This window comes from Typopeltis vanoorti, chromosome 11 (genome assembly GCF_054136105.1).
Source record: "Typopeltis vanoorti isolate ZY-2024b chromosome 11, IOZ_Tvanoo_1.0, whole genome shotgun sequence".
In the NCBI taxonomy this organism is placed as follows: Eukaryota; Metazoa; Arthropoda; class Arachnida; order Uropygi; family Thelyphonidae; genus Typopeltis; species Typopeltis vanoorti.
In genome coordinates this window covers 54,295,001-54,322,559 of record NC_143559.1, presented here as the reverse complement: position 1 = coordinate 54,322,559, position 27,559 = coordinate 54,295,001, and the positions used below count along the sequence as shown (strand labels likewise).

At 36.9% G+C, this 27,559-nt stretch overlaps 1 protein-coding gene across 3 annotated transcripts in view; it reads right to left on the bottom strand.

Annotated features, from left to right (window-relative positions):
* Positions 1-27,559, bottom strand: part of LOC150101590 (WD repeat domain-containing protein 83-like) — a 141,927-nt gene that overhangs the window by 113,726 nt on the left and 642 nt on the right. For 2 of the 3 annotated variants that reach the window (XM_090400397.1, XM_090400400.1), the window contains exon 2: positions 17,765-17,989. In XM_090400397.1, coding sequence (XP_090256523.1) covers positions 17,765-17,989 — 225 coding nt within the window. The remainder of the gene's footprint in view (positions 1-17,764; positions 17,990-27,559) is intronic. The other variant, XM_090400399.1, reaches the window with a different exon arrangement.

Here is a 27,559-nt window from a genome sequence, read left to right as displayed (position 1 = left end):
TTTTAAACATTGGAATAACCTCAACAATGGAAACAAGGTCTTATTCTCCCTATACCCAAAAAGGGCAGTCTTAATAGAATGGATAACTAAAGAGGTATTACTTTGCTATCAACCACAGTTAAAATCTACAGTAGGATGATACTCAATAGAATAGAACCTTACTTAACACCAATTTTAAGAAAAAACCAAGCTGAATTTCTAAAATAATGATGTACAATAGAACAGATACATTGCATCAGAAGAATCATAGAAGGTTCATGTGATAAAAACTTACCACTCATTTTAACCTTTATAGACTTAAAAAAAGCCTTTGACTCCATTAATAGAGAAGCAATGTTTAAAATACTCAGCTTCTATGGTCTACCCTCAAAACTCATACAAGCAATCTCAGTGCCTTATAAAGATTACAATGCTACAGTAATCTTTAAAACAGAAACATCTGAATCATTTCCAGTGACAACAGGAGTCCTGCAAGGTGATGTACTAGCACCTTATTTGTTTTTAATATGCTTGGACTACATCTTCCAGACCATCAACACAGAAGATCTTGGTTATAACATTAAAACATCCACCTACACCATGCAAATAACCGACCTTGTCTTTGCTGACGATGTACTTATTGATACAGAACCAACAAATGCACAAAAACATCTCAGTCTACTAGAGGCACAGGCTAAACTTATTGGTCTGCAGATCAACATCTAAAAGTCCAAAGTATTCTCAATAGGTTGTGAAAACTTTATACTTCATATCAACAATAAACCCTTAGAAAAAGTAAAGGACTTTCAATACCTTGGATCGTACATCAGCAATACAGAAAATATCAGAAAATGTAAACAGCTGGCTCTAGTCTTCCATAACAAACTCCATCCCATCTGGAAATCATCTTTAAAGACAAAAATTAAGACTATACCATGTAGCCAGTAGATCCATCTTCTTGTATGGTTCTCAAACCTGGACAATAAGCACCAAAAAAATTACATGTCTAACTAACTCATGTCTCAGACTGATCCTTGGATACATCTGGTTTAGTACAGCAGAGTTATCGACATGGTCACTAACTCTGCTGTACTAAATCTGGCTAAGCAAGAACCACTTGTCAGTATAGTCAAAAAACTACAACTCAGATGGCTTGGACATCAACTCAGACATCCTGAAGTCTCACCCTTTTTGGAATCCCTCATCCTGTACAAACCAGAAGATGGCAAACGCAGTAGAGGAAGACCATGCAAACAATTTTGGCAATACATATGTGAAACCATCGGTAGGCTGAACTGCAAAACTCCATCTGACATCTACCAGTTAGCTCAAGATAGAGAGACTTGGAAGACCATAATTTGCAATATTTAATTTTTAATATACATCTCTTTTCCCTTTGTATCATATTGTGAATAAACTATGTATGTATGTATGTAAGGTCATGAGAAGTATAAAGGACAAGCAACAGTGACCAGCAGGGTTCCAGAAATACAACTTAAATCTATTAGCCACAAAAAAAAAAAAAATATTTGCCTAAGATATTTGTCTACTGTAATTATAAATTCCTGTTATAGATGATGTTTTTAAAAAAAAAAAAAAAACTAAATGTGATGGTGATAAAAAGTAATTATATACATGTTTTAATTATTACTACACATTATAGAGAAATATCCTCTCCTTTAATATGGGTTTAAAATGTATGTCACTAACATTTATAATTCATAAGGGTTTCATATATCTTCTAGTGTGTCTTTTATTGGTTGCAAATACCATTGATCAACTGATTTATCTGGAATGAAGTCCTGTAGAGAAGGGCTATTCACATATATCATCAATAAATCAATCGTTCAGGATGGAGGGATTTATCAATGACTTCAACTTCTCTTGTAAAATGGCTACAATTTCAGTTTCAAGAGAAATGGAAACCTGTTCTTAAAATAACAATGAGTAATTGCTTTTGAAGGAAGTCTTATATGTTTAAATGTCCTCCACCACAACTTATACCACTCTTTCACCAAAATGTATTAGAAATTTCTTAATCAAAATATTTGCTAAAATGTTTACCCAAAACCTTAATTCCAAAGTCTGAGATCTTGGGGGCGAGGTGAAAGTATCAAATACATCATCTCTTCACCTATTAGTTTTTTCATTCAACATCTGAATATCACTCTGTATTCATTATCTGAATACTGCTGTATTATGCTAAAACTATCCAAAAATATGGAGTTTCATTTCTCTCAGGCCATCCAAGGTCATGGTATTATCTGTGCTTAATTTTCATTATACTTGCAGCCAATAGGACAACTATCTCATTTAAGAGTTTAAGAGATACATTCACACTGATGCAGTCTTTATGATTGTTTCAAAGGAAAAACATACCAGTTTATAGAAGAATATAAATTTGTCTGTATAAATTGTATTCTGTATAAAATGTATTGGCAGTGAAACAAATGAAAATCAATCTTCCTAATTAAATCTTTTTAAGAATTATTATTATTATTATTAACGTTTGACCTCCATGGAATCAGACTCATCGTGGGAGGTACTCACAATGCATACAATGCTCATCCAACCATGTCTTAAACTGATTCAATGTGTCCACAACACACTCGGACAATGCATTCCACTCACCAACCACCCTCCATGCAAAGAACCTGCTTCTCACTACTTTGCTCACACCCTCCTTATACAGTTTCCAGCAATGGCCTCTTGTTCTACTCCCCACTCCCATTCTATTAAAAATCTCTTCCATGTCTACCTCATAACAACCCCTGACTAGCTTATATGCCTCAATCATATCCCCCCTCTTCCTCTTATTCACGAGGCTCTACAACTTACATTCTCTCAATCTGTCCTCGTACTCCACATTCCAAAGACCACTGACTACCTTTGTGAATCTTCTCTGCACCCTTTCCAACATATCCTCGTCACCATGAAATCCCGGCGACCAAATCTGTGCACAATAATCCGTATGAGACCTGATCAAGGCCTTATACGATGGAATCGTAACCTCTCTATTTCTGCATGCCAGGGTTCTCTGCATCATTGCCATTATTTGATGTGATGACTTCACAACTTGTGCAATGTGGCCCCTAAATTTCAGGTCCTTGTCCACCATCACTCCTAGATCTCTCATCTCCTCTACTTCTGTTAAAGTTTCCCCACCAAGTGTATACTTTGCATCCCATCATTGCTTACCAAATATCAAAACCTCACACTTGGCAACATTGAATTGTTTTGATGATATCTGATTTTTGTAGGAAGAATAGGGGTAACTTGCAAATTATGCAAAATAAAATTTTGCACAATTAAATAAATGCAAAACTGGATAGGCTTCAGTTCATAACAGAGAGCAAGATATAATTAGTGCCAGATTGTAGATTGGAATTACTTCACATTTCGAAAACAGTAGCGCGACATATCATTGAGTATCTTCATGTAAACAGCCTACAAAGAAATTAACTTATTAAATAAATTACATAAGATGTTATCCTCCCAGTTGGAAATAATTTCTTTAATAAATGCATTGGCAGTCACCAGTGATCTAATAACTTGAAAGTGACAGATTTTTTTTTCCCATGTTAAAACGCATAAATTACAACAAAGAAAATAATATATTTTGAATGCATTTAGAATGAGGCTGAAAATTCACTTGCCACTTATCTCTGATTACTTGCCTGTGGTGAGTGGATTTCTGGACCCCTAGTAACCAGTATGGTGAGAAACACAAAAGCAGATAATGAGAGGAAAGCAGATGAGCAGGCCAAAGAAAATTCCTTTTGGAATTTTCTTTGGCCTGCTACATGGTGAGAAGAAGGAAGCAATAATGACTATGGAAGAATAACTGACTTATTATTAGAGTGTTCATCTTGCAAGGATGTAGTACCATCCAGGTAGAGATACTGCAGCACTAGATGTAACAATGGCTGATGTGATAATTTAGACAGATGAAGTGAAGGTCCTTATACAGGCACATCCACGGATTCCAAAGACTCATTGTAGGAGATCCAAACTATCTACACAATATCGAACCTCTTCTTGAACGTATTAACAAACAAAGCACTTACAACTTATATGGCAACCCATTCCATTCATTCACCACTCACCAAACAAAAAATCTAGTCCTCGCACCTTTACTAACCACCCTATTACTCAACTTCTAGGGATGACCTCTTGTTCTGCTCCTCCTCCCAACCCTCCAGTCAAGTGCTGAAACCCCTGCATCAATCCTATAAAATCCTTTAAGTAACTTAAATGTTGCTATCTTATTCCCTCTTTTCATTTATCAACCAAATAACCTTTTGCAATCCACAAACCCTCAGTCTGTCTTCATAGGGAGCATTCCACAAGCCAACCTTAATGAGAATACAGCCATGGGATATCATGTATTACACAAATATGCAAAGGAATTGGCAGCAACTCTGAACAAGTTGCTGCCAATTCCTTTGTCGTCCATAGTCGTCCTAGTCACTAGGACATCTACGGGGATTACAAAAACAATTAATGTAACGTGCACACAAAAACTTACAATACTAAGCCCAACCACGTGGGTGACACTAAAGTCCTATCTAGGTGGAGTGCCCTCTAAGGGCAGTAGTAGGTGGCCTGGAATGTAAGGTGGGACCTCTGGTGATGAGTGATTCCCAAATCTTCGGAAGCTTAATGCAACCGTATTTGTTAAGATTTGGTTGGTTTCTGAGAGCTGCTGCTGCTTCTAAGAAAAGTCTCTCTTTCTTGAATTTGCTGTGGTGGAGCATGGTGGTTTTCGTCCATGATACTCTGTGGGTGGTGTCCAAAACATTGTCAGCCAAGCCTGAATGGCCATAGTTGTGTTTAACGATGTACGACTTGTGTTCCTCTAGGCGGATGGATGCTGATCTGCCTGTCTTCATTAAAACCCTTACCAAGAGAGCCCACAATCTTTGTTCCAGTGGAACCGCCCTCACTGCTGAGCTTAACCACATACACAGAACTTTCCTCTCCAATGGCTACGGTGAACACAGTATCAAAAAAATAATCAATTCCTCCCCCATTCCCCGTCAACAAGAATTTAAAAATGCCATCACCATACCCTACATCTGAGGCACTTCGGAAAAAGTGCCTCAGATGTAACCTACACACAGCATATAAGCCCTACCACAAACTTGCTATCCTTATCCGTTCTACGAAAGATCAGCTCCCCCCTCTCTCTCTCTGCCTGGAGTTTACAAAGTACCCTGTTCCTGTAAGCTTGTGTACTTTGGACATCATCCATCCGCCTAGAGGAACACAAGTCGTACATCGTTAAACACAACTATGGCCATTCAGGCTTGGCTGACCATGTTTTGGACACCACCCACAGAGTATCATCGAAGAAAACCACCATGCTCCACCACAGCAAATTCAAGAAAGAGAGACTTTTCTTAGAAGCAGCAGCAGCTCTCAGAAACCAACCAAATCTTAACAAATACGGTTGCATTAAGCTTCCGAAGATTTGGGAAACACTCATCACCAGAGGTCCCACCTTACATTCCAGGCCACCTACTACCGCCCTTAGAGGGCGCTCCACCTAGATAGGACTTTAGTGTCACCCGCGTGGTTGGGCTTAGTATTGTAAGTTTTTGTGTGCATGCTACATTAATTGTTTTTGTAATCCCCCGTAGATGTCCTAGTGACTAGGACGAAATATAGCAGTATTAAATTCTAATTTAATTCTTTCTGAGTGTTGTAAAAAATCCATTAAACCTCCAACATAATACAGGGTGTTCGGGATAAATTTGACATATTTATAATTAATTATATTTTTCCGTAAGTTACATGTATTAACACACACTTCTCTTCATTTAAAAGTTTGGACCCTTCTTCATTCATATACAAGATGTCAGAAAGGATGGATAGCTGGAACCCACCTGAATCATGGAAGAGAATAACTTGTATCATGATGATTCGTGCCCGCCATAAAAATAAGGATATTACGACTGCTGCCCAATGCTCCCTGAATACAGTAAAAACAATCAGGCATGAACTAGAGACTTGCAATGGTGACTACGAGGATGTAGCAAGAAGAAAGATCCCTAGCAGACGATCTGATTGCGTTCGTACAGCAGAATTCCTCGCAAATCTGCAGGAACAGGTGTTGAAGAACCCTGGCATTGGAATTCGGGCTTTGTTCGTGGAGTTGCTAACTGTAGTCAAGCCCTGGATAACAAGGGTAGCCAATGGTAGGCCGTATGTATGGCAGCAGGATTCGGCCCCTTGCCACACCTCTGGGAAAAGTCAAAAATGGTTGTCTGAAAATTTCTACGACTTCACCAGTCCAAATGTTTGGCCTCCAAACTCCCCAGACCTTAACCCCATGGATTATTTTGTATGGGGCGCAGTTGAAAAAGACACCAATCGCACTTCCAGTAATACAAAAGCCCAGTTAATGGATAAAATTAAAACAGTTTTTGCGGCCCTTCCCAGGGAGACTGTAGCATCAGCTTGTTCGAGGTTCCAAAGCAGAATTGAAGCTGTGATCGATGCTAATGGTGGTTATTTTGAGTAAATCTTGTTGATAGTATTGTAATTAACTCTGCCTGTAATGTTTTTTGTCAATTCATTAAATTTAATAGATACAAAGAAGATTTTCTTTTTCCTTACGAAACTGTCAAATTTATCCCGAACACCCTGTATATATTGGAGAAGTTGGTAAAAAGCAATGTAATTTACTCACTTTTATTTTATAATGAAGTGACAACTGAGTTGGAAAAACGGAAATGGCTACATGATAGTGCAGGGCATTTTCGATGATGTCACATGGAGTTCTGTTACATAAACTGGAGCAATGGGGGATAGATATGAAGTTGGTGGGAATGATAAGAGGATTCTGATGAAAAGATATCAAACAGTAGTATAGATGACTCTTATTAGAGCAAATCTACAGGGACCAGAGGTTTAGTTTCTTATTGAATTAGCTATAATAATGCAAAGCGGGGTGCTTAAGGGTCAAAGCTGTATAACTGAGAAGAGACCTCCACATAGCCTTTAAAGGAATGCGGAGAACCGACCAGGGCTTCTGACCTAATGTCTAATCCTCACCTTCTCATGGTGCACCCTGGTGGGTATCTACTTGGATAATGAACGGACGAGGATGGGCTGGCAATTTGGGATTTAGCCGACCAAATTGTATTCTTATTGGTTAAACCAAAATATAGAATGATGGTACAACATGACAAAATTTCATGCCGGCTGGGGCGTCGCCCGGTTAAACAAGGCCCCCGTTGTTTTCGCCAGGGAACCAGGGCGAACAGTGAAAAGTCAGCTACTGGAACAAATCTGAAAAAACACCCCAACTCAACATCACCAGAGTTACAGATCGGTACTATCAACGTAAGAAGCCTGAACGGCAAAGAAATGGAGCTAGCTGAGGAATTAGATAAGTACCAGATCGACATAATAGGGGTGACTGAAAGACCAAAACTGGTGAGATCTTTCTGAGCAATAAATACAAAATGTTATATTCAGGCAATGACAATCAAGGAAAAGAAGGAGTAGCCATAGTATTCAACACAAAATACGAGGCTAATCTTCTTGAATGGCAGTCAGTCTCAAGTAGAGTAATGTGGGCAAATATGAGAATGGAGAACTGGACAATTAGACTTATTTGTGCCTATGGTCCCATAGAAGGTTCTACTAAGGTAGAAGTGGAGGAATTTTTTGAGGCTTTAGAAAAAGCAACTGACACAATGAAAAATGAAAAGTTGGTCCTTGTTGGGGATCTAAATAGCAGAGTAGGAAATGATTGTGAGACATACAAAAATATTTTGGGAAAATTTGGAGAAAAGAGCAAAGCTAATAATAATGGCAAATATCTGTTGGATTTCTGCTCAGGACATGGACTGGTTATTACTAACACCATGTTCCAAAATAAAAATGTGCACAAATTCACATGGAGAGAAGAGGCTAGGAATAAGAAAAGTCTCATTGACTATGTTATTGTTGATAGTGATGTTTTCTCCCTGGTGCAGGACACCAGAGTGTACAGAGGATTTGAAATTGGAAGTGATCACTATTTAGTCTTGAGCAGGATAATATTGAATTTCATATTGAAAAGAATAACATGTAAGAAAGTTTTAAAGCGAATAAAAGTTGAGCAGCTCTCAGATGTGAGCTGTAGACTAAAATACACAAATATTATTGAAGAAAAAATGAAAGAGTTTGAGAACAGGAATCAAACCTTGGAGATTCAGTGGCAAACTCTGAAGAAAACATTGATTGATTCTGCCAGAGAGACATGTGGTGAGATTGTCTGTAAGGATAAAAAAATCAGAACTCCCTGGTGGACATAGGAAGTTAAAGAGGCAGTGAAGGAAAAGAAGAAAAACATACGAAAAGTTCCTGTAAAATAAGTCAGCTTGTGCTCTTAGAGAATATAGAGACAAATGCAAGAATGCTAAACACTGTGAAAAACTAGCTAAACAAAAGTCATGGGAGGACTTTGGCAAGAATATAGAAAATAAATATCAAGAGGATGGCAAAATATTCTGGAGGGTGCTGAAGAAGCTTAAGAATGGAGGAAAGAGTGCTATAAAAGGAATTAGAGATGATAAAGGTGACATGAAAACAGGAGAAAAAGATATCCTTGAAGTATGGAGTAATTACTTTGAAAAACTGCTAAATGAAACAAGCAGTGATAACAGCACAGTGGTAAAAAACACTGACCAGACATGCAGTCAGGAATACATATCCATACTTGAAGTAGAAAAAGCCATCAGAGGCTTGAAATGTGGAAAGGCAGCAGGAGTAGATGATATTCGACCAGAAATGCTGAAGTATGGTGGTATAAAAGTCTTACAGTGGCTGCACTGCATAGTTCAGAAAGCCTGGACAGAGGGACGAATTCCCGATGATTGGAGTAGAGCTCTCATAGTACCCATATATAAAAAGGGAAATAAAACTGCATGTGAGAATTACAGAGGTATTTCCCTACTGAGTGTTCCTGGCAAGATCTATGCAAGTATACTTGAGAAACGGTTGAGAAGAATTGTGGAAGAAAAGCTTGGTGAAGAACAAGCTGGATTCAGGCCAAATAGAGGCTGTCAGGATCAGATCTTCACTTTACGACAAATAGTCGAGAAAGCATGGGAATATAACAAAGATCTGTATCTAAGTTTTGTCGACCTGGAAAAGGCATATGACAAGGTGCCAAGAGAGAAGCTATTCAATACACTGCAGTTATATGGTATCAATGGCACATTATATCAAGCAATACTTAGTCTTTATTTGAGTTGTAAGTCAGCAGTTAGAATTGAAGGAAGTACAGGAAGATGGTTTAATGTTAAATCTGGTGTGAGACAAGGATGTACATTATCCCCTCAGGTATTCATTATCTATATGGATCACATTATGAAGGAAAGTGGTATTAAACATGATATCAAAATTGGAGAGGTTAATGTCAGCTCTTTGCTTTATGCGGATGATGTTATACTTCTAAATAAATCCGCTACAAGTCTGCAAGATTCTCTGACTAAATTGAATAGCTGTTGTAACAGATATGGTATGAAGGTCAGCAATAAAAAGACAAAGACAATGAAAATAGGCAGAATCATTGAAAATATCAACTGTGTTGTGAATGGAGAACCTGTGGAACAAGTAAAACATTTCAGCTATTTAGGCACGATTTTTACTGAAGATTGTAAATTAAATATAGAAATAGACAACAGAATCAGCAAAGCTGGTATGGTGGGAAGTCAATTGAATAAATTCATATGGAATAAGAGAGAAATTAGTCGGAACACTAAATTAGCTGTATACAAGACGGTGTTCAAACCAGTTTTAACTTATGGATCTGAGAGCTGGGTCAGAAGTAAAACACTTGATCAAAGACTAGAGACCACAGATATGAGAGTCCTGAGAAAGATTATAGGCGTGAACAGATGGCATCAATGGCAATATGATATTAAAAATGAGGATATTAGGAAAGAACTTGACATTGTCAGCATCCAGGAATGCGTTAGCAGAGCTAATCTCAGGTGGTATGGTCACTTAAACAGAATGGGCGAGGAAAGATTAGCAAAACTAGTGTTCTTTGCCAAGTTGGCAGCAAAACGACCCTGAGGAAGACCAAGATATAGGTGGATTGATACAGTACAAAGTGCTTTAGACGATAGAAATATAAGTTCTGATAATGTTGGAGTGTTGACAAGTAACAGACTGATTTGGAGGAAAATTGTAGATAGGAAATTAATAATGATGTAATTTTTTTCATGTAGTACTATCATATCCTGTACACCCCTTGAGGGTACATGGCAGGAATTTGATGATGATGATGATGATGATGATGATAATAATGCAAAGCACTTACAAGCCTTTAAGTCTCATGACTTGCCAATATTGTGTCTTTATCAAATCCTAAAACTGCCATATGAGTTTGACACCTCCCTTTGAGACTAGTTAACTCACCTTAAACCAAAAATTCTTAATAAAGGTTCTTTGCATCCTAGGCAGGATTCAAACCCAGATCTTTCCAGCCAAAAGGTTTTACTCCCTCTTACTCAACTTCCAGGGACGACCTCTTGTTCTGCTCCTACCCTATCTAGCCAAATGTTGAAACCCCTGCATCAATCCTATGAAATCTATCAATCCTATAAACACTGACCAAGCCTGGGATTTTGAGAATTGCCAGTTAATTGAACTATGGGCTTTGGTTGGGACTTTTCAGTAGTTTATTACATTGAATGAGTTTGCTATAGTAGTAGTGTCTGCTATCACAAAAGTCAACTATAATGAGAAATGATCAAACAGAAGGGAGATGACTAGTAGTGTACTACAGGGCACTATGCTATAATGTACTTGGGCCACTGCTATTTAATTTACAGGATACAGGAAATTATTTAAGGAGGAAACATCCAGTTTAATAGTGACACAAAATTGGGAAGAAAAACAGTTAATGAGGATGATATAGAATGCAGGATGATTGAAACAGACTGACAGTGGACAAAGGATAGTGGCTACCAGTTTAATATGACAATATATGACCAGGGATCAGGAGGAAACAGTTGGAATTGAAGAGGGTTCAAATTATGGCTAAAATGAATAAGTAGAAAGGGAAATGGCCCCAGTCGAACACATGGAGAGATCACATCGAATGAGTGGTATCAGTGGAACTAACTGTAGATCCAGAAATTAGCTGTTGTGTTTGTATACAAATGCTAGAAGTATAAGAAACAAGGCAGATGAAATGTTGCACTAATTGCATCTGTTCATCCAAAGATTGTTGGAATAAGTAAGACATGGTTGGAAGAGGACGACATCCTGACAGGAATAGAGATGGAATGATATGATGTGTTTCGTGAGAATAGAAGGGGTAAAAACGAAGGGATGGTGCTATTGATGATAGAGAAAGAGTTATGTCCATACAAAGCAGAGATGCAAGAGGGAAATAGTGCCAGTGGTTTTGAGGCAGTATGGTGTAAGATAGAGGTGAATGGAATCAAATATTTGGTTGGATGATAGACCAAGTAATGTGGATGGTGGTGCTAATGAAATGTATGATCAAATTAGAAAAGCTAATAAGAAAAGGGTGATCATTATGGGTGATTTTAATTATGGCAATATAGACTGGAATGATGAGATAGCAACTGGAAGTAAAGAAAATAAGTTTCTTGAGTTTTGTGGGATAACTACCTCAGACAGTATGTAACAGAGGGCACGCAAGGATTGAGGGTCTTGGATTTGGTCATCTCATCAGAGGATGTAATTATAAATGAGATGTCAAATCATCCACCAATTGGTGAGAGTGACCATGAGGTGATTACCAGCAGTGTGAGGACCTCTGTGAGAAAAGGGTCTATGTGGAACTACAAGGGGTGATTATGAAGAGCTCAGGAGACAGCTTGCAGGTGTAGCATGGAATGAAGAGTTAGCTGGAAAAGAGATCAATGCAGCTTGGGGGATTTTCAAAAACTATCTAGTAGATGTAATGTCTAAATGTATTCTGAGGGCGAGAAGGTTAAATAAAGTAGGTGTGAGATGGATGAATAAAAAGATTAAGCATGCGATACAGAGAAAAAGGGCATTATGAAGGCAGCATAAGAGAAGTGGAAATAACCAATTCCATGAGGTTACAAAGACCAGGCAAGGTGGGTGACTTGGTTGGTGATGGTAGCTAAAGTGAGGTATGAACAGCAGTTAGCTAATGAAGTCAAAAAGAATCCTAAGGAGTTCTTTCGATATGTAGCCAGCAAAAGAAAGAATGATTATGGAAGGATGGCATTGATTGGAGAAAATGGTATAAAGACAGCTGTTGCAGAATATGTGGTGGAGATACTTAACGAGCAGTTCATAAAGGTCTTTCAATCTTGTGAATGTGACTTCATGGAGAGATTGAGAGCACTTGATGATGGGTAGGAGAGACTGACTATAAGTGTGTAAGAGGTGTATGGGGAATTGAGAAAACTAGATGTTAATAAGGGCTGTGGGACTTGATAATATATCACCACGTATTCTGAAGGAATGTGCCAGAGAGTTGACGCCTGCCTTGACATATTTTTTTAATATGAGTCTTGCACTCGGAGTTCCTAAGGAGTGGAAGGAGGGCAAGATTGTGCCACTTCATAAAGAGGTGATCGAACTCAAGCATCAAACTATAGGCCTATCTGTGTGTCACGTGTTGTGGTTAAGTTGTTGGAGAAGCTTGTGAGAACTAGGATCCAGAATTGGATTGACAACAATGTTATTATCTTTGATGGACAGCATGGATTTGCTAAAGGGAGATCATTTTTTAGTAATCTACTTACGTATTACAATAAAGTGAATGCTTCCTTGGACAGAAGGGAAGGATACATAGTAATATACTTGGATTTTGCAAAGGCTTTTGATAGATTACCTCATGATAAGTTGACAGTCAAACTAGAGCAGATGGGGTTGAATATTAGATTAGTGCATTGGATTGGAGACTGGCTATCTGATAGATATCAACAAGATATGTATGGGGGAGCGATATCCAGGAAAAGAAAGTCATTAGTGGAGTGCCTCAGGGGTCTGTTTTAGGGCCATTACTGTTTAACTTATATATTAATGATATTGGTGAAGATTTGGATGGAGATATTCAGTTGTTCGTGGATGATGCAAAGTTGGGACAAACCATGAAGAATAGAGAAGACGTTGTGGCCTTACAAGAAGACTTGAATAAATTGAGTGGGAATGGGAAAATTTGGAATTTAAAATTTGGAAAACAAAGATGGGATGCAAAATTTATGCTTGGTGAGGATATATTGCTGGAGGTGGAGGAAATAAGAGATCTGGGGGTGATAGTGGATAAGGATCTGAAATTTAGGGGACACATAGCCAAAATTGTGAAGACAACACAAAGGCTTCTGGGAATAATGCAGAGGACACTGACTTGTAGAAGTAGGGAGATTCTTGTTCCATTGTATAAGGGCTTTGATTAGGCCACACATGGACTATTGTGCCCAGATTTAGTCACCTGGTTTTCAGCAGGACAAAGAGATGTTGGAAAGGGTCCAAAGGCGACTGACTAAGGTAGTTTCTAACTTCTGGAATGTCAAGTATGAGGAAAGATTGAGAAGATGTAATTTGCAGAGTCTGGTAGATAGGAGGAAGAGGAGAGATATGATAGAGACCTACAAGTTAGTAAGAGGATCAATGCTAGAGAAGTTCTACAGAAAATAGTGGGAGATCGGGGGAGAATTAGAGGTCATCCTTGGAAACTGTATAAAGAGGGTGTGAATAAGGTTTGAGAAGCAGGTTTTTTTCATGCAGAGTTGTAAATGATTGGAATGCCTTGCCTGAGAGTGTGGTGTCTGCAAGGAGTTTGAGTGTGTTTAAGACACGGTATGATGAGCTGTGTGTGTGATAAAAGGACCTCCCAGATGAGTCTTTGACTCTATGAGGTCTTGGGTAATAATAATAATAATGCCATGCCCTGTGGATGAAGAGATCATAAACTGTGTATCACTAATGATGGAAATAGGCTGCAAGAAACTGACAAAGTCAGGGATTTTGAGAATTGCCAGTTAATTGCAGACAAGGAGTTAGAAATTAAAAACTTTGACTTCCTATCCACATAATGCAGGATAGCCAAAATAGATTATCAGATTACCTGGATGTTGAAGAACCTACTGAAAAATTATTATTACTATTATTATTAGTGTCTCCATGGAGTTCATTGCATTCCACAGACTTGCAACAATCTTTGTGACTTACCTCTGGATCCTCTCCACCATTTCTTCATCGCCAAGAAATCCAGGTGACCAGATCTGTGTGCACTAGTCCAGATGTTGTCTTATTAACCTCCCTACCAGCCGAGGCGGATGAAATAGTGAGGTCAAATTGCATTTCTTATCCTTGTTATTCGACGGGTGTTACAGAATAACACCCATTATTCTGTAACACCCGTCATAGCAGGTTGGGAGGTTAATACCTTATAAAGTGGAATAATAACTTCCCTATCCCTACTTGTCAGCATGTTCTTCAACAACCATTAATCTGATGTGATGTTTTGGCAACCTTTGCAATATGCCCTCTAAACTTCACATCAAATATAATAAAAATCACATCAATAGTCTCTGTCCACAATTATCCCTAAGTCACTAGCCTCATCAACTTCTTACAGTTCAGTTCCATTCATATAGTACACAGCATGTGATCTCATCCTCCTGAAGTGCATCACCTTACTTACACTTAGCCACGTTAAACTAACAGCCATTTACCTTAGCCGATACTGCTAGCCTTTTTAATTCATCCTGCAAGATATCTACATCACTTGAATTGATGATCGCTCTTCCCAGTTTTGCATCATCAGCAATCAAGTGGATATTTCCTTTCAAATTATTTCCAATATCATTAATGCACAAATTAAACAGAGGACCAAGTACTGAGCCCTGAGGTAGCTCGCTAGCCACCTACCTTCTAATGGACTCAGCTCCTCCATAAACTACTCTTTGATATCTGTCCATCAGTCACCCTCTAATGCAAACCACCAGCTTCAGATCCATACCCATTTGCTCCAATTTATGCCATTATCTGGTCTCTTTTGACTAAAGGCAAGTTAGCCGGTCTCATACTGAGGTAGGGTTCCCCACACCCCGAAAATCTGGGTTTTCATCCCCCAGAACAGGCAAACTGGACCCATGAGATGCATCTACAGACATGGGATACACCAGGAGGTGTGTCCTGCATCTCTAGATGCATGTGTCCTGATGTCCAACCACCTTATCCTCGAGACGGTCGCAGTTGTGAAGTCCACAGCTAAAGAACTTCAATGGTTTGTGAAAAAGCTTAAGACAAGACATAGAAATAGTATAGAAATAATATAGATACCAAAGTTATTATGCTCCTTTATAAGGCTTTAATAAGATCACATCTGGACTACTGAGCACAGATCTGATTGTCTGGATTCTTTGGAGATGAAGTGGTAGAGAGAGAGAGATGAGTGATTAAGACTTCAACATGTTCCCTAAGAGGACAGACTAAACATCTGTGAATAACAAAGGCAAGTTGATGGAAGAAAAATGAGGGGATATGATAGAAACATAAGATATGTTTCTATCATATTTTAATATTTTAATTCTTTAAAGTTCTCTAAAGGAATTTTAGAGAATTAACAAAGAAAACGTTTTCAACACATGGCAACAAGGGAGGAAGGGAGGGAGAGAACAAGGGGGGGTCACCCCTGGAAGAGTGGAAGAGTATGGTTAGCAAGGGTGTGAAGCACCAGTCATCCACCCAACAAATAGAGGCCACCAAGTAATTTGGTAAGAAATGGAAATACCATATATTGATCATAACTGTTTTATGAGAAAATTTAAAGAAGCCTCAGAAATGCTCCATATTCCATAATGTAACAAAAACCAAGGTTTAATTCACCAAGTTTAATCTGCATTCATCAAAAATCTAACAACCATGGATATGACATGCGTTATGCTATGGAATATAACAGAACAACTAGCATTAAATACAATTTTTTGGGTCACTATGTTCATTTGTACTGGTTTTGAAGTTCTGATAGCATCTTCTGTGTGTAAATGAATTTTTTCTAGGGGCCCTAGTCTTCTTTTTTTAGTTTTTTTTTAATAAAAGTCTTGTATCCCTAATGATGTAAGCCCAATGAATTAAAAAACTGGTCAGGATATACTGTTTATTTTAATAAATTTGTTGTATGTTTATAAACATGTTCTCAAATGCTGGGAAATTTGAATTAAGATTTGTTAAACCACCGAAATTTTTGTTGTTTAACTTCCTTTTATCTGGGCCCGAGAGATTGTTATAGAACATTAGTTCCTTTTTGGGTGGTGTGTGTGACTTCCACCTGTGAAAGGTTATGAACCTATGAATACATTAGTACTATGGAGGTGGAAGATTTTTATTTCTTATTGATTTTATATGTTTTTATTTATTTACATAATCCAGAAACTATGCTCTAGATACCAAATGTGGAACTTTTTCAAGCATCTCCAGTAAGTGGGATGGTCTCACACCTAAAGATATTCATAATGATGAGTCTTTGACTCCATGGGATCTTAGGGTAATAGTAATAATAAAGAACATCCATGCTAATGATGGGATTTGAATCCACAGCCTGTTTTGAGCGCATATTGCAACAACCTAGTTCACCACCATTTTACAGTAGTTGTATTTTGTAAACTGAAGATACTAACTGGAAATAGTGAAATATTGGTAACTTGTTAAATTATTTCTTTCTTTGATGGGTTTTATATATCAAGCACTGCTATAAATTTATGCTTGAAATTTAGTTGCAAGTTTTCTATAATAAAAATATTAGAGTCCTGTTTTGTCATCATTTCCTCTTTGATGGTAATGCCTGCAGATAAGTTTCTTCATTAATATCTCACATTTTAAAATACAATACTTAATACTTTCTTGTCCATCAGATGATGGATTGAGTTCCCTATGAACAAATCATTGCCATTGGCTCTATCTCTGGCCAGTTCATCTTCAAGGTTACATTTGGTAATCTCTGGGAAGCCATTCTCTAGAGATGTCCAAACCATCTTAATTGTTGTTTAAGAATTACTTCTTATAAAATAACAAATTAATAACAAGAATTCAGGAATTTCAGACTACCCAAAACAGATTTTAAAAGTCTCTGCACCCTACATTAACTCAACACTAATAACAAAGATGGCCTTAAGCTTTCAAGAACTGTTTCCTTCCACTATCTATCAACTATAATTGGAGAATATACTGATATTCGAACTACTGGTTCACATAGTTAAATGCATAGTGGTGTGCTCATGAGTTAATAGGGATGTAAAAAAGTGCAGAGCTTGGTGTATGTGGATGCACTGGGATATCACACAATTTAGAGTGAATCTAACTCTGGATTGTCTGGTTAGTTATAAGGCGACCAGTATAAGAATGAAATGCAAGTGGGTTGGGAATTCAAATTCTTAAGCAATTAGAGCCAATACCCTGTTGGTTGGAGAGCAGGTATGCTATTCATTCAGCAACATTGGAGCAGCCCACTTTAAACTCAGCATATTCACTGAACAAGGATTATACAGAAATTAGAGAAATCTGAAGCATAAATGCTAAGTAGCACATAGGATGGAGTAAAAAGAATGTAAGCATTTCCCTAATATTTTGTTACATGACCAGAGATCTAGGTATGAAATGTCATAGTGGGAATGCCAACAAGATATACAAAACATTCTTGTTGATTCATTAGAGAACAAAGACAGCAGAGCATATACATTAACATATGTTAGTTACAGCTATTTCATTTTTATATTTATTGTTTAATACTATATACAGTTCAGTCTCACAAACAGTTAATACGCACCTACATGTCCTCTAAATTTTCGAACAGCACGTGAAGTAGCAACGTCCCACAAGAAAACAACTTTATCCATGCCAGCTGATGCAATGTGACCATTATCACAACTGCCTTGGGCATCTAACACCTCATAACCATGTCCAGAATATGTTTGCAATAACAATTCACGGTGGGGATTCCACAGTTTAACTGTCTTGTCACTTCCACATGTTATGCAGTAACTACCATCAACTAAGGAGGAAAAAAAAGAGCATACCAATAAACTTAAAATGTACTTAACAGGAAAAAATCATATTTAAAACTAATTGCCCCACTATAATAATGGAATGCCATAGAATGAGGAAAGAATGCTCTGGGTATGTTACAACAGGTTGGTAAACTGCAGTGAGATGCCCCTCCCATAAGCAGGCAAATAACTGCAAGTAATTTTGGCAAGTAATTAGCTAAGGAGACAATTTCAGGTGATCAAGCATGTCACTGAGAGACAAATTGCCAACAGTTCATGTGTGAAGGTTGGGAAAGAAGAAATATATTGGCATTTTTCTTGAACAATTAGAGGTTGTGGTTGTTAGACCACAACCTTTAAATTAGAGAATACTTCATGAGACTGTTCTACAGGATAGAGGTATTTAGAATGGATGAGGAGAAGTTTAGTGTGTTTGCATCTGAAAAGGGACAATGAATAGCTGCTGTTGGATTCTGAATATATAGAGATTGGAGTAATTATTATTTGCTTCAGAATCTAACATGATCTTCCATCACAAAGGCTAGACTTGTAAATATCATTTAATGTAAACAACTTATTTTACAATTTAATATTCATATAACTACCTTAATTTTGTCTAATATTTAATTATTTATTCAAAGATATATGTATTAATAATGAAAAGACTGTATTAATATTATTAAGCTATTTTATTTATTACTATATTAACATTATAAGAACTTGTATTTAATAATTTAACTGAGCATTAATTGAAATGTAAATATTCTCTATTTATTCCTATTTGTAGAAATTTAACGTTATGTAATAGCTCAATTTTATTATGTTTTGTTTTGTTGTCATGGAGATGCATGTAAGTAAGCGAGCACGAGTTTTGGAACACCACGTGAAGAGAAGGTTTATTGAAAAGAGTTTTAGAAAGAAATCACGAGAATAATTTAGGCGGGAAGAACGGATATATAAGCGATGAACACTGAAATTAAGAGATGGATTAGAGAGAAAGGAGAGGATTCGGCATTCGGGAATCACAGTGCGATAATAGCGAGTCGGCAAGTCACTCAAGCAGCTAATAAAGTCTATTAGTCGAGAAGCAATTAGCTAATAAGTTGTAGAATAACAATTATAGCTACGGAAAACAGCTGAGAGACTATTAATTAGACTAGCGATACTTGAATTGAGATATAATCTCAGGGCCGACCTGTCAAGGACACAGAATCTTGAAATAAAGCATCGAGTAACTAGAGAATAGTAGATGCTGTAAAATTGCAGTTTACCGTTAGCTGTGTTTAGAATTGTAGTGTCTAAAGAATTAATTGAATGCCGGAAGAGTGAACAACTGTGCATATAAAACCTCTAGTTAAGGAATTATCGTGTGTTGCCTTATTTCATGAGTGATCAGTAGTACTTTATGCAACAACATTTGTTTATGTGTATTGTGACCGATGATTAATTCAGTTATTGCTTAGAAGAATTATTTTAATGAGTGCCGTATACTATTTAAGTGTTTACAGTTATAAAAAGTGTTTACATATAAGTAGGTGAAGAAAAAAGATTATCGGTAAGATTATTCCAACTGTTAATATTCCTATACAGAGAAGTGTGTGAGTTTCATCCTAGAATTTCCTTATACTAACAATAATTATTGAGGAAGTTAGCTAAAGTGTAAATTTAAAAGTGTTTGTTTGTGAAGAGGTATTACTGCAATTTTTGTTGTATTCAGAACTTAAGGAACTGTGAGAAGACTGTATTATAGAGATGACAGATTTACCATGGTCTGAGTTTGTATGATTGAATTTATCAGAGAAGCTAAAATGTTTGTGATATTTTAATTACTGATTTGAAGTTAAGTGTAAAATTTGTGATTTTAAAATTAAATGTTTGTTTTTGTTAAGCAAAAGTTGTATTTTGCCTGAATCTCTTTTACTGCACCATTCATAAAATATTCGAACCAAAGTGGGTAAGTTAAGTAAGTTAAATATACTCGGCCAGTATATATGATAACAACATATAAAGGAGGGGTAGTTGAGAGTTGGTTTATCTTCAATTCTTGAACTAATTCAGATATAAAGTGGCGCAGTCTTTAAATATAAATTTTCTCTATATTTGAATTAGAAACCAACTAGCAACTTATTTTGTTTAAGAACATCATAGTGACTAACATGTGGGATCCAAAGTATAGATTGAGACGAAGTAGGATCCAACACTGCTGTTCTTATTTTAATAGACCCAACAGAAACTGAAGGAATGATGGTTGCTAATTCAGTGGAATAATGTCCTATGATGTACTAGTTAAGAGCCAAGCTGAGGCCACACATCTGAGAGACAGTGGTTGAAGGGAGTCTTGATGTAGGAGGAAATGATCATCTATCAGCCAAATTGCTCTCCTCTGAACATGAATTTTTAGGGATTTTAGGTGCACCACCACATACATGTAAACAGTATTCTAAGAATAGGTGGATTTGGGATTTGTACAGATTAGTACAAATCCTAAATGTGATTTGTGAAAAGTAGCAACATGAGCAGAAAAGAATGTCTAGTGTTTTAAAGGCTGAGGAAACTACTGATGTAATGTTTGTACCAGGAGAGGCCAAAGGTAAATATTAGTCCAAGGAGTGAGATCTGATCATGTCTAGTGATTTGTGTATTAATGAGAGCAAGGGTAGATGAGATCCCTTTTATAGTGAAAAAAAAAGCAGGACTGCATTTTGGTAGCAGCGAAAGTAACTGAGTTATCCTTGCGCGACTGAAGGTTAGTATGGAGATCGGTGTTTAAGGCACTGGTTACATTATAAAACTTGTGAGATTCAAGCAGTGATTCAATGAGCATCCACCATGATACACACAATGGCATGGTGGATACCTCCTATATATGAATGATCTTTCTCTCTGATTCACACATGATCGGAGAGAAAGCTAAGCATATAATTAGACAGCAGCAGGAAGGATGGTAATTTACTGAATAGACCTCAATGCAAGACACTATCAAATATTCTGAAAATGTAAAGAGCAACAGCATATTTCTCCAAACCTTTCCATGGCTCATGTCCAGTAGTATGTGGCAGATTAAGGGATCAGCTGTGAATCTAGAGTGACAGAATCCACACTGGTAGCTGCTGATTAACTATTACTCCTCTAGATAATGGAGAAGTTGACCACTTCTTTATTATACTGGAGAGAATTAAGTGATGGCAATCAGCTGGAGGTTTGACAACATACTTTTATCTCCCTTTTTTTTTTAGGAACAGGTGGGATATGCTTGCTGCCACACATTAGGATTTGTGCCAACTGAGTATAAAAGATTTTAGAGATGGTCATAGGACAAGTGTTACTTCCAGAGCACTAAAGTACAAATGAGATGACATTGAAATTGGAAGACTTTAATATTTAAGTTATTTAGTATTCTTCTGTCATTTTGATGAAGAGGCATATGGTGCCACTTCAGCAAAAAGAGGCACATGGTGCTGTTTCTACTGTGGTAGGTGACTTCCCTTGGTCATCTATGCAGGATGCAGAGGATAAGAATGATGCTAGGATATCAATATTATCTTTAGGTGCAATTGAGAGAGAGATAGAAATGCAGGGACAGAAGATACAACTTCCATTTGAAAAAGTTTTCTGCTGTTGGCACTTACAAATTTAGATTGCTGCTTTGCATTCACTGCATGTGTCAGCAAGGCTGAGTATGAAGCTGAGGTTCTTATTGCAAGCTACCTGCAGTATGCTGTTGATTTTTTTCTTTAACTGCTTTGGTACACCTTTTGTTAAACTATGGACTGAAAAAAGGAACAGGAATTATAGATGGAATGAAGGCCTTCAATACCAGTTTGGATAATTTGTGTGTGACTTACTAACAGCAGGTGTTTGGATCAGAAGAGTAAAGACAGTAGTCTGATCATGGAAGAGGAGGAGTAGTTCTGGAGGTTGTCCTACTACCTTTGTAATGTCAAAGGACACAAGGATGAGAGTAGCTGGGGGGAGGGGGAGTCAGAGAGGAAACTTGTACACAATCATGTGATCTGGGTTACCAAGAGGTGACTTCTACAGCATATCTGGAAGGATTATAAGGAATTAAGTTACATGCATTATGGCGGGCATATTTCAAATAAAGAATCTGAAATAGCAGGTTAAAAGCTGAATCACTTTGAAAAGAACTTGAGCTTAATTGTAGAAAACAATGGGATCTATGAATCTTTCAAATTTAAATATCCAACGAGAGAAGGTTCTTCAGGAGTCATCACAAATATTCTGTAGAGTAGTGACGTTAATCTTTGTGGCAAAGTATGTGTTGAGCATTTTTTGTTAATTCTCACTGTGTCGATTTGGTTTGGACTTTATTGGTATTTGTCAGTGATGTCAAGAAGTTTGCTAGTTTGTAATAACTGCAGCATTCATGTTCAGTTTTAATGATGCAAACACTGAAATTTTTGATGCTGATATTTAAAATCTGTATATTGAGGGCTTCATTAATTTTGGTGAAAAAGAAGACCTACGTGCCATCCTGAAGTTTGTTTTCAGGATCAATGAAAGTCATGTACTAGAATAGATTAAGGGCATTCTTGGCAAAAAAGAAATGGTTAAGATGCTTGTTAAAATATTGACTTGATTGGTGGAAAGTTCAGTCAGAAATCTTAATGGCAACAGCAGGGAGGTTAGATTGTGAAGAAAGTTCTGAAGTGATTGGATAGACAAGTGTGTTCAGTTCTGTGTATAAATCGAACAGCATTGACAAGTGCAAAGGCTGCTGTTTGGAAAGAGATCTATAGACAAGGCCTACTGTAGCATGTACATTTATACACCCACCCCCCAACCATAGTGGCATTTGAGGATACACATTTAATGAAACCAGGGAAGCTGCAAACAGATCTAGGATTGAAAAGTTACCTTTGATGAAGTGAAGACAGCAATGTGGATTTTTTTTTTTTTAGAAACTGATTCTTTGTAGAGCCTAATTAGAGGAAATGAAAGCAAGCTTGGGATGAGTTACTTCTTTTTCACGAAAATTAATGAAGCCATCAACACACACAACAAACTTCAAATAATTCAAGCACATCAACAAAGCCTACAAATGTAACATTTTAACTGATACCAATATCAAAACATATGAAACTACTGAGGATGACCAGTGCAAAAAATTTCAACATTCAGATCACCCAGATGTAAATAAAAAAATTCTTGCACATTACTGCAATGCATCCTGAAACTACTTCCCCCCCCCTCCTTTTTTTCTTTATGTTAATCCCACTCATGAAAAGTTATAAACCTGATGCCTAATGTTCCTGTCATTTCACAAATGTTTTTATTTCTGGTAATGAGACCACATGCTTAGTAACGAAAACTAGTTTCATTAAAATAACAATAAAACCCTACAAGTTTCATACATCATTGGACTTACATCAGGAATATGGAACTAATATTAATTGATAAAACTACAAAGAATAATTGCATGAGACTTTTCATGAACTTCAGTTTGGTACATGTAACCAAGTGAGAAAAAAAAACTGAGTTTAACACCATGCATGTGATAAATCAAAGCTTGTTATTGCTGTCATGTTCTGTGGCATAATGTACGTTATAACCCAGATCCACGGCTATTAGATTTTTAATAAATGCAGACCAAACTTGATGTAGAATTAAACCTTTGCTTTTGTTACATTATATGTGTATGAGAAAAAAAAAAGGGGGGGGGCATTTCTTAGGCTTCTTTAAATTTTCTTATATAACAGCTTGATCAATATATGGCATTTTTTTTTTGTCAAACAGATGACCTGTATTCGTTGTGTGAAAGGCTAATTCCAATATGTTTCCTTTTCTTTTCAGCATCCTTTAAATTTTGAGATATACAGATCTCTCCAGATCGTTCCATCTGGCCTGCATAGTAAGTGCAATGAATTTTATATATATACTCCAGGTTTCTGTATGGGTGGATGTGGAGGTTTTGGTGCATGCAAGAACCTATAGATCTTGTACATTGGGGAACGTAATTACATACCATGCAGTTTTGTCCATAACATTCTTGATGTGGGATAAGGTGATATTTGTAAAATCTTGTTAGAAAGAACTATTGGAATCATGTCTAAAATTTTGTTAATCATCTTCATTTCATACCCATTGAGAGAGAGAGTATAAGGTAACAAAGCTCTTCATTTTAAGAAGTTCTTCATTTTTTCATGTCATACTTAAGATGTTATCATTCCTATCTTTCATAATGGATGGTGGTGGTGGTGGTGTGAAGCAGCATGTAAGAATCTCAAGTTGCAATTGGTTTTTGGTCATTGTTGCAATTGCAATCTCAAGTTGCAATTGGTCATTGAAAAGTTCAACCCTTCTTTTTCTGATTCTTCAAGATGTCAAGAAATGATAATTTTCTGTGATCCTCGAGTTCTAGAATGAATTTTATGTTTGGATGGAAGCTGTTCAAATAATCTTCAAACTGTTTTAATTCTTCTGCTGTTCCTGACCAAATAATGAAAACATCAATGCAACAGCCAAGTTTTAGGTTTTTAATGATATTTTTCAATATATTTCTTTCTGAAATTTTTCATAAATAGGTTTGCTAGGAATGGGACCAGTGATGGAGGTGGAACCCATGGTTAGCTATTGTGTCTGTTCCCAATATTTATCCATAAATTAAAAGAACGTGTTTTTCATGCAGAATTGGTCTAACCATGTCTAGAGGAAAAGGTTTATGAAGATCCAATGTATGGACCCTAGGGATGTCAGTAAGATTAACTATCTAAATTAGCCAGGATGTCTGAAAATTCAAAACTTCTTACTTTTTAAATAAAACGTACACTGTTCTTCACACGACTAAATTTTATTTAAAATATCTAACAACTGTGGATCTGGGATATGGAATATATTATGCCAAAGAACATGATAGCAATGAATTAAAGATACCAAGAAATTATATTCTTGGTTTAATCCTTTATCCAAGTGTAAGCAAACAAGTTTGCACCTGAACTATTTTCAGGACTGGGGCAACTCGTATAAAGAAGATAATGACTTCACATCACTTGCCTTAGTATCCCATAATTAGGGATCTCAGATACACTGGGAAAAAATACGGGACACTTATGACTGAGGGTGAAAGTTTAGTATGCGCATCCATCACATATGCCAGTCTTACAAAATGATTCTAACTTTCCAAGTGTGTGCATGGCAAGGTTTACTATGCACACACTTTATTAAGTATAAGTAAACAAATAGTAAATCCAATTGTTAGGCTGCATATTTTCATTAAGCCACTTTAAGTTGCCTTCAAATGGTTTTTTACTTACTATTACAGATACAAAATAGATTGTTAATACAGTAATGCTCTTCTCACCTGACAATATTCTTATTAATCAATCAGTCTTGCAATACTTTTCTGAAGAATGAATTTCGTAAAACGTCCGTAAAATACGGGACGATCCCGTATTTTATGGGATCGTCTGGGATCCCTACCCATAATGCAAAGCACATATCCTTATGGACATACATAATGCTATGCATTATGGGAAGGTTCATTAACCTGACCAGTGTCAACCTTTATCGAAGTCTCATCAGTGGAAGCCAGACCCAGAGTTGATTCTAAGATTGAAATAACGCAGAAGTCATATTCATATACAAGTAGCCAAAAGGTGTCACACCTTATTATTAAAATACTCTGGATTAGAGATAGTTGTTTTTTCACTTGGTTATACTATAAATTAAAGATACGAAGAAATTATATTCTTGGTTTAACCAGTTTAGCCAGAAATTATATTCTTCGTTTAGCCAGCCTGGCTGGCTGAGTGGTTAGCGTATCTGCTCGCCAGCCAAAAGGCTGTGGGCTCGAATCCCACCATGGGCATGGATGTTTGCGATTGTCCTTGGAAATACTAGTGGTGGTGGTGGTAGATGGCATTGATGTAGTTGCAGTCAGTTGGTGGAAGCAGAGTTGTAGAGTGGATGCCCTCCCTCGATGAGTCTTTGGACTCCCCTGGAGGTGACAAATAATAACCCTTTATCCAAGTGCAAACTTGTTTGCTTAAACTTGGATAAAGAGTTAAACCAAGAATATAATTTCTTGGCATCTTTAATTTATAGTATAACTATGTAAAAAAAAAATTATTATAACATGACAGCAATGACTAGCTTTGTTCCATTGCATGCACAGCGTGTCATTCAATTTTTTTTTCACTCTGCTGTATGTACTGGACTGCTGAATTTCATGGAAAATCTTTCATATATAATCATTATTATTCTTTTTTTTTTATATATAATCAATACGAGTTCTGTACCCCTGATGATGATGTAAGTTCAACGATTTATGAAACTTGTAGAGTTTACTGTAATCTTAATAAAACTAGTTCTCCAGAAATCAAATCAACATAAAGCTCAGAGAAACTTAGGCTAAGCATGAAATGTTTTCAAGCTTCTTCAGACTTCAAATAAACAGGACCATGTAATGAGCAATGAAAAATTATCTAAAATCTTCATTTCTCTTTTGGAAGAACAAAACTTCACAAATCCCACAGGCTTATGTCCCATTGTTTCCTAAAAAAGGGCCTAAAACTTTCCCATTATCCAAGTTTGTCTGACTTCTACACTGTTATTCAAAATTCTCTATGAAACATGTCCATAATACACTTAAACTTAATTCTTCATACAATGCATCCTTACATAATTCAATGCTTCCACTTTTTCCAACAGCACTTTGGAAAATGTAAGGATGTAACCTAAACCACTATATGAACTTAACACAATGTACTCAGTGATTCTTCAAAGTCACATCAGCTAAATGCTTTACCTTTCAGTAACCAAATTTACTGACAGGTCTTTGGTCAAACCATGGGAGGAGACACACTGGTGTTGCTCTAGAGACAATCTTTTTAAGCCATTTTAGGCCTCCAAATAAACAGGCTCGGAGAGTCTCACATGATGAAATTCTTGCAACTTTCACTTAGAAGACTTCCTCCTCGTCCACAGTAGAATTTGAACTTACCTGTTTGGAGAGTAAATATGCCACTTAGAATAGTTGGAGGAACAATCCAACCTCCCCCACCACACACACACACCAGCTACAGTCTGATGAGACCAACTAACTCATGCAAAAAAAGAGATGACATGATAGAAGCATTTAAGTTATTAAAGGGATTTTATAGGATTGACAGTGAACACTTTTAGTACATGGCAAGGAGAGAGAACAAGAGGTACCAGTGGAAGATGTGGAAGAATGTGGTTAGCAAGGGAGTTAGAACTAGATTTTTTGCTTGGAGGGTACTGAATGCATGGAATGGGTTGCCAGAGGTGGTTGTGAGTGTTTCATCAGTGAATGAGTTTAAGGAGAGGTATGATAGGTATTGTGTAAATAATAGCTAGTATGTGGATAATAGATCTTCCATGAGTTTTCTGCCTCCTATGAAAATGTTTTTACGTAGCAAAACAAGGAAAATGTGCAAGGATGAGTGGTCTTCCTCAGGGCCGCCCCTAGGAATTTTGTCGTCCTTCCCCCTTATTTTTCGTATAGTTTATGCCAATTTTTCCGCCAAGTGCAAATGCATGTCTTGCACCATCGGTAGAGTCGACCCTGGTCATCCTTCAAAGTTGTAAAAAAT